Raw genomic sequence first — 12,114 nt, 5'->3', positions numbered from 1 at the left:
ATGTATGTATGTATGTACGCGGTATATGGTAGATAGATATATATACATAAGTACCCTCAAAGCGTTATCATCGGCAGGTGCATGGATGCATTCGTCCGCGTTACAACCACGTGGTAGGAATAATTACAACGTTTTCTTCTATATGAACAGTTATGGCAGCGGACAAACAATTTTTCTATGGAGAGGGAGAGACCCCTGTAGCGTGCTCGTGACCACCCGGTACCCATTCTACGGTTTTTGGTGGGGAGGCACGGGCCGTAGTTAACCTTCCTTTTCGTTTGGTGGGTCCGGTGGGTACAGTGTCTCTCAACTTCGTCTTTATTTTATTTTATACATTTATACCATTCTTATCATTTTCAAATCAAAAGTTTCTTGCAACGATAACGAACAGATAATTATTAATAAATATAAACGTTAAAAAATATATATATATTAAAAAAAAAAAAAGAAAAATAAAGATAGTTGAAACAACTAAGAATAAGGGAAAGAGGATGCGCGTGTTGGTCGCCGTAAGCGATTCGGCCGCAACGCTTTAATCATAGCGTTTTTCTTTGAACGAAGACACGGTGAAACGTTCTTGGAGCGTGAAAGCAGGAAGTCTGTGCGCGGTGGTACGCGACGGAGCCGCTGGTTGAGCACCGCAAACGAAGCGTAGTCGGCGGCATGAGAATTTTCCCACAGTCCCCACCACACAACCACGTGGCCCTGTGAGACGCACACCCGCTCTCGCGACGTTGCCACACCTCTGACCGACTGAGAGGCACTGCGTCTCTCTCTCTCTCTCTCTCTCTCTCTTTCTCTCTTCCTATCTATCTTTCTCTTTCTCTCTTTCTCTCCTCTCTCTTTGGAGCTTCGGTCCAGCGGGAAAAGATCGGCCCCTCTGCTCTCGAGTAAGAGAGAGAAAGAACGAGATCGAGAGAAAGGGAGACGTCCGGATAGAGCCACTCCGAATCAAGCCAACAGAAAGAGAGAGAAAGATAAAGAGAGAGAGAGAGAGAGAGAGAGAGAGAGACTATCCTAGGGTGAAGTTCCCTACGGAGCAATGATTTTTTAGGAAAGGATACGTATACTACGATAGAGAAGGAAAGAGAGAGAGGAAGAGATAGAACAGTTACGCTACTGTCGTGAACTCTACGAGCAGACACGGTACAACAGGGTGTACCATACGGTAACACGGTACACACACATACACAGTTACATGACTATGGATATATGTATTCCTTCCTTTTTATTGTATTAACATGTGGTCTTGTTCATTGAAGAAAATTTTTCTAACAAGTATTCGATTAAGATTTTCATGCATCTAATATTAACAGATTTTTATTATTTTTCTTTTTTTTTTATTTCCTTATTTTTTTTTTTTTTTTTTTTTTTTTTTTTTTTTTTTTTATTCCTTTGAGAAAAATAATTACTGCGATTTATGAATAATGGATTATTTTAATTAAAAAGAAAAAATGTATATATATATATAGATGAAAATCAATGCGATCTCGAGAATATATTTCCGACGAGTAATCAAATGATATAGGAACTACTACTTCCTAGTAATGATCATAGGGTCAAATAAAATGATATCCTCGTGGTAAAGGGAAGCCGCAATGGTGGTGTTGCGGAAGAGAGTAAAGGGTTTCCTCGTTCGCTTGTGTTACTTTTCCGTGCGTCTATATCGATTCGATCTTATTCTTCGAGAGGGATGTAGATAGACAGAGAATCTGGTTTAATGTGTCGAGAGGGGGGAGGCAAGGAAAGAGGGAACAAGACCCTCGAGGAAATATTTGGACAGGTTCGTAACTAGTTTTCTTCGGGGTGCGGTCGTTCGACAAACGGCTTGCCGCTTTGTTTCTTTCTTTCCAACTGCTGTAGAATGAGAAAGAGAAAGAGAGAGAGAGAGAGAGAGAGAGAAGAGAGACAGATAAAAAATAAAAGAAAAAGAGAGTGAGAGAGGAGGAAAGAAAGGGATAGAAAGAGTCGATCTTCTCTGGGTTCTCCTTAAACCTCTAAATGGTGAATGAAATCATTTCGAGTGGAGTTAGCTCTCCGGCTAATTGCAACGATTTCGCGAGATTCTTAAAATTCCTCTTTCGAGAATCCTGTCTTACTGCTATTTGGAATCGTGAAAGTTCGTTCTTCGGCATCACACCAATCCGTATGTATTTACTTCATTAATTTGCAGAGTTAACGAAGCGACCGTATGATATTACTTGTTAAAAGTTCAAACTGAAAAAAAAAAGTAGGTATTCCCCTTAGCTCTATCTTCAATAAATTACAAACGTTATTAATTTCGAAGGATTGCATGGGAAAAGAAAAAAAAAAACAAAAAGAAAAAAAAAAGAAAATGTTTCGTAATTTTCTTGAAGATGAACCGTAACTTCTAATCTTTTTTTCTATAACGATCGAAATTTATAATACCCAAAAGTAATATTGTAAAAAATAATCGTAAATCTTAATATTGATCTTGTAACTTTTAATGAAAGATCAAGGCACTCTGTATCTGGTTACAGCCCTGGATTCGTAATGAAGTAACGGATACATATCCTTCGTTAAAATAGGGTCCACACGCAACAGGCACATAGAGAGAAAGAGAGAGAGAGAGAGAGAGAGAGAGAGAGAGAGAGAGAGAGAAAGAGAGAAAGAAAGAGAGAGAGAGAGAGAGAGAGAGAGAGAGAGAGAGAGATGGAAACGTGGTTGAGCGTAGTTGTAGCCTCCTATCGTTGCTATCTAGGGTGAGGACAATTGCAATTATGGTAGTTCATTTAGGTCGATTCGTAAGTGCCCGAACTCTTCCGCCGTTTTTCAATGCACTTTCCAACGATCGACGTCAACATTTTTCTCGTCCAGTGTCATTCGAGTTACTTCTTTTTTTTTTCTTTTTCTTTGAGCAATTTTTTATTCATCGTTTGCGATAGAGACATAGAGAGAGAGAGAGAGAGAGAGAGAGAGAGAGAGAGAAAAGGGGAAGGGGGATGAAAAAAGAAAGAAAATTTAATTTTCATTCATGAGTAAGCAGATATTCACGAATATAATTTGTACAAGATGGGGTTGACGATATTCCAGGAAAAGGAGAAGTTCGACCCCTTATGAAAATAAAGGATAGAGTCGTTTAGGCAAAGGTTTTAAAAGAAAGAAAAGGGAGTGAAGAAGGACTGAAGGACAACGCTTATTCCCCGTAAACGCATATACTGCACGTATTTACATGCATACACTTATACATGCTTGTAATCCTTCCTCATGAAAAGAGGAGGGAACGCGTCCTCCTCGCAAGACATTTATTTCTCTTTTTACACGAGCGTCCACATGCACGCAAAACGCGTGTATTACTCGACTCCCCGTGACTATTCGCAAGACTTATCCTCTTTTAACACTATTCACGAAATAAAATTTGCATGCTAATCCTCAAGTTCTTAACCTTTACGTCGCGTTCCCAAGAAAACTTCTTCCAGAATTTTATTGGATAATGATATACAGAAGGGATTTACGTGTGAAATATTTCGTTAAAATGTGCTGATTATTATTTCCGATAATTTTTATGTTCCTTGAAAGTGGAGAGAGAGAGAGAGAGAGAAAGTTAGATGATATGAAAGAGAGAAAGAGAAAAAGAGAGAGAAAAGGAAAAAAAGAGAAATAAAATGAAGATACCGTCAGTTCAAGAATGAACTCGTTATAAACGAGACACGGTAATTCGCTGGTAAAGGTGGATGGGAACTAAATAAAAAAAGAAAGAAAGAAAGAAAGAAAGAAAGAAGGAAAGAAAGAAAGAAAGAAAGAAAGAAGGAAGGAAGGAAAGAAAGAAAGAAAGAAAGAACGAAGAGGGTGAGACGTAGGCCAGGATGAAGCGATAAAAGAAGGCGAGTACGAGTGCGTCACGAATCGTCGTGTAAATATGTGCGAGAACTTGATTCTCAAGAAGAAAGGAGAAACTCTTTTGTGTGTCGGCTGATGGTATCGATATTAACGGGAATCGATTAGTCTCGCATGAAGAACCAAGCTCTCTTTCTCTGTCTATCTATCTATTTATCTCTCTCTCTCTCTCTCTCTTTCTCTCTCTCTCTCTCTCATTCTCTCTTCATCAAACTCTTTTTAAAATTTTTATTTTCTTAATATCGCCGACACGTAATTCCAGTTTTTCTTTCCGTAATATCCTAAAATGCTCAACGATTAACAAAAAGTGAAGTACTCTACCTTTCTAATCTCCTTTCAGAGATTATATATAGAATCGCTTCCAGTTTTTAGTCAAAGGAAAGAAAATATTAAATTCTCATCTAGCTTATAATTCATTCCATCGTATTTTCTTCTTTATTTCTTCTTTTCCCCTCTTTTTTGTTTCTCTTGCTTTTTTTTTTCCTTTTGTATCGTCTTCATTTTTTTCTTTTCTTTCCTTTTTTTTTCTTGTTGTTTTTTTTCTGTTTTTTTTTTTTTTTTTTTTTTTTTTTTCTTTAAATAATCGTTGTTTGCATAAAAATCTAAAGCGGATGCTTCCGTAAAGAGTAACGCAGCTGACGTTGCGGTCGCGTGCGATCATGTGGAAGGAATCCGCGATTCTCTTGAAATTTGAGAAAAGAAACCTGGTTAAAAATTCCGGTTCGAAATTCTGATTCGAAGCCGTTCGACGTCAAACGTGTCGTGTCTGCTTTCTAATATTTCTCGGGAATAGAAGAAAAAAAGAATTTCTTTTTTCTATTTCTTTTTTTTTTTTTTTTTTTTTTTTTTTTTTTTTTTTCCCTTGAAGGGGAAGATTCCGTCGTAAGTGAAGGAAAAAAAAAGTATGTCGAATATGACGTACAGGAATGAAGCCTTTTATTTTTTTTTTCTTTTTTTCCACTTAATTAGGTTCTTTGAAACTATAAAAATTCAAGAATAAAGAAAATTCGTAATTATTTCAAGTAATTCTCGTACGATATAATGACTTCTCAGCGAAAGATAATAATTTATATTAGAGAGATATAAATGTTTCGAAAGATTTTACTTTTGAATGAAATAAAACTGTATATCGATGTCTGTCCTATATATTTCTTTTTTTATTTTATCAAAAATCGAAAAAAAGTAACGAACGAATGGCGGAACGAAATAGGTTCGTATAAGTTCTTATAAAAGACAAGAAAAATATCGAACACTCGAAGTGACGAAGTTCGCACTTCGTCGTCCTCACTTTTTCAAGTTCATCGAACCGCCTTCATGCTTTAAAGAGCTAAAACTACGGAAGCGTGACAATAGGCATGCGACTCGTAGCTTACCAAGGAGGAAGGTCACGCGACTCCGTCTCTAATCCATTATCTTCCACGATTAAATATTTGATTTGGCTTTGTCCAAGAGATAAGAAGGAGAAGAAGAATCTAAGAATCAAAAAAAAAAAAAAAAACCTGATAGTACGATACATTAGATTCTTTTTTTTTTTTTTTCTTTTTAAGATACTTTTTTAATCGAACGAATTGAAGTATACAGGATCGTATAAAATTATTCATAAATAAAAGGCGTGAATGATATAAAAAAGTACTTATTATTATTTTAAAATGACTAATATAATATGATAGAAAATTTCAAAAGTTATTATCATAAGGTTAGTTTTTATACGAAAGAGAACAATTAATCGTTCCATTTAATCGTTCAATTTGCTTCACTAAGTAAATTACATTTGTACCAAAGTAAATAAATTATTAACGAACATAATCAATCATTAGATGGATTTTATTACACCATCACGGATTAGAATTCGTTTTCGTTCCTATTCCCCTGAGCTCATTCGGAAGCGGAAGATACTCGTTGTTACATCGATCGAACGATTTCACGGTTATCGAAGGCAATCGCTTTATCTGTAAAAGCATCGTAGGTACCAGTCTCTTCGGTTAACCATTTCGTTTTTGCATTCATCAAAGCGTGTATCAATCTTAGATTAGAGGGAACAACTTAGTTGGTGTTGGTGATGCTATAGAAAGTATAGTAATAGTAGTGATAGTTTGCGATTCGTTTCCGCGTCTAACAACTCGAGTGTAACTAAAGTTCTAGAGGCGTATCAGCTGCGTAAGAAAATATGCTTTAGGCGTTAGAAGATAGAAGATGTATGGAACTAGTAATGGCCTCCTCATCCTCCTGATTATTGGCATACGATCTATATAAAATTGCAAACAGGTTTCCACGGAGAGAGATCTACCATCCAACAATTTTCTTTCTTTCGACGTTCCTCAACTAATCGCGTCGCTCTGCCGACAAAGTATAGAAGAACGAATTACCTTTTCTCATCTCCCTGGAATATTAAACGTTAAATTTTCGCAAAAAACGGTCAAACGATCAAAGAGTCATTCGAGGAACGTAAACGCGTGCCGATGTAAACGAGCGACAATTCGCTACGCGATTGTTTACATCCGTGTATATTTACGTTCTTATGAATATGAGTAATGTAAAATTGTACGAAGGGAACAATTGGTACTTAGTTTGGTCCTAAGGTATTTAAGGAGTTAAGATGTTCGAAGGATCCATTCGATTAATTATATTTTATTGTAGGAAAAAATGAAATGGAAATCTATTAAATAAATAAATATCAATTGATATAATTATTTATAATAATATAATATCTATAATACGTATGTCTTATACTTTTATTAATATATATTAATAATTATTTGTTAATTAATATGTCTATCATTATTACTATTATTTTATACATTAATGTACAAAAATATGTATTATTTAATATGTATGGATTTAAATAAAACATATATATTTATTTCATACGTATACATATGTGTAAAAAAAATATATTTACATATTACATATACAAAACGTATATAGAGTCGAATACGAAATGTGGTTGACGAATTGCATGCGAAAAAAAAAAAGAAGAAAAGAAAAAGAAAAAAAGAGACAGTAATAATACATTGATATATATATTTTTTTTTCTTTCCTTTAGGTTTTCGCGGTAAACATTGCGAGGAGAACATCGATGACTGTCCGGGAAATCTTTGTCAGAACGGCGCGACATGTATCGACAGGGTAAATGAATATTCGTGTCTTTGTCCACCAACATTCACCGGCACGCAATGCGAGTTAGACGTCGACGAATGTTCGACGCGACCTTCGGTCTGTCACAACGGTGCAACTTGTACGAATTCGCACGGCAGTTATTCTTGCATATGTGTCAATGGCTGGACTGGACCTGATTGCAGCGTTAACATCGATGATTGTGCTGGCGCTGCCTGTTTCAATGGTGCGACTTGCATCGATCGTGTCGGAAGTTTCTATTGTCAGTGCACTTACGGAAAGACAGGTAAAGATTTTTTTTATTTAAAATTTTTATTAAACGATTTATTTGTACTTTCATTTGATTAAGATAATACTGGATTAACAACAATTATTTATATTGTCATCATAAATTAGCCATAATCCATTATGAACGAAGTAATCGATACATTGGAGTATTTGTTTTTTTTTTTTTTTTTTTTTTTTTTTTTTTTTTTTTTTTTTAATTAACATTCATTTGCCAATGTATCTGTTACATTTAAAACTATGATGATTTATTTGTATTATAATTTAAGTCAGAATAATAATGAAAACGTAACATTTATTTATATTGTCAATTATAATTATAAAACGATTAGGCATGTTATAAAAATATAAATGTTCGTTATATACTTGGCACGATGATATTATCATTTAACGTAAATAAAAGATTTAAATTAATCTAAGTGATCTGAGAAAGTTTTGGAATTAATAGAACGTTTAGAGAGTTACATTTAATTTATAGACGTCATAGTAAGACGTTAAACAAACGTTGGCCTTTTAGTTCGAGCAATCTGATTTATTCTTTAACAACTTACATGATTAGTTTTACACCGCTTACGGTAAAGACAAGAGGCTAAAGAAAAGGCTCTCGCAAATGGTGTCAGCAGCAACGAGCAAGCATTACGCATCTCTGAAGCATTGGCAGGTGCATCAGCTGCACGTGCATGAACACCATGGTTGTTGTTGTTGTTGTTGATGATGATGATGATGATGATGATGATGATGATGATGATGGTAATGATGATGATGATGATGATGATGATGCTCCTTCGAGACGAAGAAAGAGACAAACAGAGGGAACAAATGCAGAAGGGGTCCATCGGTATCTAAAGATTCCGGAGGCTAGAGTCGGCCTTACAGAGTCGTTATCGACCTTGGCGACTGCAAACGAGTTTCCGTCCTTACTACTTGCCAAGTTTTCTCGAGACTGACCGAAACGGCTTTTCGTATTGATTTTCTACGGACATCGATGTCCAAATAAAGATATCTTTTTTCTTCGTCTCATTCGGAAACCAACAACGAGACATTTTTATTATATTCTCTTTTATATGCGATGATACAGTTACATGTAATTGTTCTTTTACGTTTCCTTTTTGTCTTATATACATACAGAAGATTTTCATTCGGACGTTCTTAATGTAAAATACAATGAAACTTTTCCAAATATTCGATAAAATTTGACGATGTTATTAAAAATCGAAACGTAAGTGTATATGTGAATATTGTTTGAGAAAAAAAAAAGGAAAAAAGAAGAAAAAAGAAGAAAATTTGATCATAAACAAGTAATCTAGAGAAGGTAACGATTGGAATTCCAACGACTAATGAGTGATAATTAGGCCGAGTTTTATCGTACTTGAAGTTCGCAGACATTTTTCTAGTAGTAATTCACTGAATACGAATGCAACGATTTCGCGAAGTTTCATCGAGTTTCAAGGGGCTCTCTGGGATTTGATCGCGACTCTTCTGGGATCCTCGTTGTTGGTTGGTTACTGTTACTATATCTATACTTCGTGCTTTCTCGTTCCATAGCATAGATATTGTATATGTATATATACAACTATCTACGTATTCGCCAATTGCGTTCCGTGCAAAGCGCATTTCAGGCCTTAATGATGTCCATCTTTGGCAGTTACCACCGTCTTTGGTGTCTTGTTCGAACGCCAACTGCCCTAGAAACGTGCCAAGTCTTACATTAGTTGGGTTCCCTTCTCTAAAGGTCTAGTCGGTTTTTTATTATTATATTCTTCTATGTACTATAGTAACATATATATATATATATATATATATATATATATATATATATATATAGTTACATATATTCGTTCATTTACCTTTCCATTTTCTTTGTATAAGCGTAAAAGAATTAATGGCAAAGAAAAAAAAAGAAAAAGAAAAGAGAAAACAATTAATTTTATTCTCATCCACAGGTCTTTTATGTCATCTCGACGATGCCTGCACGTCAAATCCTTGTCATGAGGGAGCAAATTGTGACACTAGCCCTATCAATGGTTCCTTCACTTGTTCCTGTGCTACTGGTTATAAGGGTGTCGATTGTTCCGAAGATATCGACGAGTGCGAACAAGGTAAGAGAAATTTATATTTTCTTTTATATTTTAAATGTCATATAACGAAAAATGAGACTTTATTACGAATCTATATTTAAAATACGAATTATGTTTATTTTTATCATCGTACAATTATTAATTTATTACGAATGAAGTAATTAAATTAATTCAGAAAGAAATGAAAGCTTAATTTTGAAAGGATAGAGATAAAGAATTCTTGATAATTATTATTTGTGTTAATTGCTAAATCCAATCGATTGCTATTACGATTTCATGTTCGCATAACTATCACGATGTAAGAATGAACGAAGTATATCCTTTCCAAATCGTACTTTGTACTCTGTCAGACGGACGTTCTTACTTTCGACGGCTTTGGGATTTATATTTGATATATGAACGTTCAGTGCCGCTTACCAGAGATAATCAGTTTCTATTCCGGTCCGAAGGTAATGATGGATGTCTCTCTACGACGCGACGTGACTTACAAAGGATAGATATTAATGATTGGTGCGATTTAAGAAATCTCATTCGGTCCCTACTTCCGTACCGTGAAACGTCACGAAGACAGAATGCAATTGATCTCGTTAGTAAACGATTTCTAAGAGGAGGGGGGGTGCCTTCATTAACTGTCTGCTTCTCTTGAAGAAGAACTTTCCTTTTTTAAAAGTGATTACGTAAGTGTTCTTTCGTTATTTCGACCTTTATTAATGGACAGGTCGAGTGAATATTTTTTTTTTTTGCTCTTTTTTTTTTTTTTTTTTTTTTTTTTTATCTTTTTCTCTTTGTTTCTTTTTTTTCCCCAAATTTCAAAGAGAAACATTTCACATTAAAATTTTATCATACAAAATGTCGATATTATTATGTAAAATATAAAGTTTTAAATCTTTCATATTAAATGTCACGTATAAAAAATATAATAATATATCAAATATAAACGTTTCATATTAATCGTTTGATATATGTATAGAGAGATATAAAAATGAGAAAGTTTATTAAACATAACAGTTAAAATCGTTTCGTGTAAATCGTTTTATTTTGAGACAAAAACAAAAAAAAATTCCAAATTTATAACATTTATCAATGAATCATCAATTAATTATATTCTTTCATCAAAATCAATGTTCAATCGAGATCTTTAATATAGAAATTGTTTCATTAAGTTCAAGATGTTTTTAATCGAATGCCAATGCGATTACCAAGCAGCTTCTACCTAGCATGAGACACGGAGGTCGACGGCCCCGTTCATTGTTTCTCTTGACACGACACGCGTGTTCGCCCATATACACGTTCGTTTCAATTTACGCGTGTTAACTTCATTTTGACCGCGTGGGCGGAATGCGATGATGTTTAATCTGAATAATCAAAGAGATTCAAAGAACCGAGGAGTCCTTCGCCTCGATTCCATACTTTTTCCTTTGATTAAGACATCGTTCTTTCAGATCCGTATTCATGTTGAAACTTAATAATCGAATAAAAGAGAAGACAAGGAAAAAAAAAATGTCATTATAAATTTTCATTCTTATCCGTCATTAGATCAGTATTTTTCCTTAAGTCAGCATTTTTTTTTTTTTTTTTTTTTTTTTTTTTTTTTTTTTTTTTTTGATAAGTAATTAAAAGAGACGAAAGAAAGAAAAGAGAAAGAGAAAGCGCATAGAAGTTCGATGATTCGCAAATCTTCTAATTATCTCTTAAATTTGTTTTCGAAACAAATATGAAAACAAAAGGAAAGATAATAAAAAAGAAAAGAAAAAAAAAAAAAAAGAAAAAAAGAAAAAGAAACAAATGTATTCTTACCATTCGATCGTAGTTTTGTGTAAGATCGTTTTTTCCCCTCTCTTTTCTTTTCTTTTTCATTGAAATTATTTTTTTACAAAAATAAAATGTAATCTATTTAGATGGAATAAACGAAAAGGTGGAAAAAAATAAAAATTTATGAAAATTTGATAAATACGAGAGGAGTACTTTGCTAAATCAAGGAAGCTCGTTTCGGAGTAGGGGAGGGTGAGTCAAAGTATAGGGGAGCGAGAACAGTGTAGTAAATCGTTGGATTAATGTTCACGATCGTGAGTGTACAGTGCGAGAGAGTGAGAGAGAAATAGAGAAAAAGAGAAAAAGAGGGAGAGAGAGAGAGAGAAAGAGATAAAGAGAAAGAAGAGAAGGAGGCCCCCATGGACCGAGCAAATTGAAAATCCGCACGGGGCAGATTGGCGGGCAGGGATCGGTCGATTACGCCCGATTAATTTCCCTTCGGTCCGATCTCTTTTCATCGTCGTGTTTGGTTCATCTTAGATTCTTTATCTTTTTTATCTTCATAAGATTTACAAAATCGTTGATGAATCTAAAAGAAAATTTTCTAAATTAATTATCATTAAATAAATAATAATATTATTCAATATAATTATTTAGTTTTATATTAGATAATCAACGAATTTATCGTTACTTTATTAATACTTTTATATATGATATTTGTTTTATCATATATAAGATTAAGATTAAGATTAAGATATTACAATTTATAAGATAAAATAATAGAAAAGATCGAATTGAAAGAGGAAAGAAATTAAACGTAGGTACATACCTTTCGACTCATATATGTATATATATATATATATATATATATACACCTACGTTACTTATGAAAGTAATGGCTTCGTAATTAAGCATCGGACAGGCAGTAGTCGCGAGTTAATTAATAGTTCCAAGGAAAATCGGTACACCATGGGGGCCACACACCTCGATGCTATCCTACATTCTATGGCGATCTTTATGTAAGGGA

The 12,114-nt window shown here is 34.2% G+C and overlaps 1 protein-coding gene across 5 annotated transcripts in view; it reads left to right on the top strand.

The window, feature by feature from the left end:
* The window catches only part of LOC124952231 (neurogenic locus Notch protein), a 190,712-nt gene that overhangs the window by 138,315 nt on the left and 40,283 nt on the right, over positions 1-12,114 (top strand). For 4 of the 5 annotated variants that reach the window (XM_047501789.1, XM_047501782.1, XM_047501796.1 and 1 more), the window contains 2 exons: positions 6,902-7,258; positions 9,201-9,356. In XM_047501789.1, the coding sequence (XP_047357745.1) occupies positions 6,902-7,258; positions 9,201-9,356 (513 nt within the window). Of the gene's footprint in view, positions 1-1,393; positions 2,147-6,901; positions 7,259-9,200; positions 9,357-12,114 lie in introns of those variants that run through there. The other variant, XM_047501815.1, reaches the window with a different exon arrangement.

This window comes from Vespa velutina, chromosome 1 (genome assembly GCF_912470025.1).
Source record: "Vespa velutina chromosome 1, iVesVel2.1, whole genome shotgun sequence".
NCBI classification, from domain to species: domain Eukaryota; kingdom Metazoa; phylum Arthropoda; class Insecta; order Hymenoptera; family Vespidae; genus Vespa; species Vespa velutina.
The sequence above is the reverse complement of the archived record's forward strand: the minus strand, read 5'-3'. Positions and strand labels throughout refer to the sequence as shown.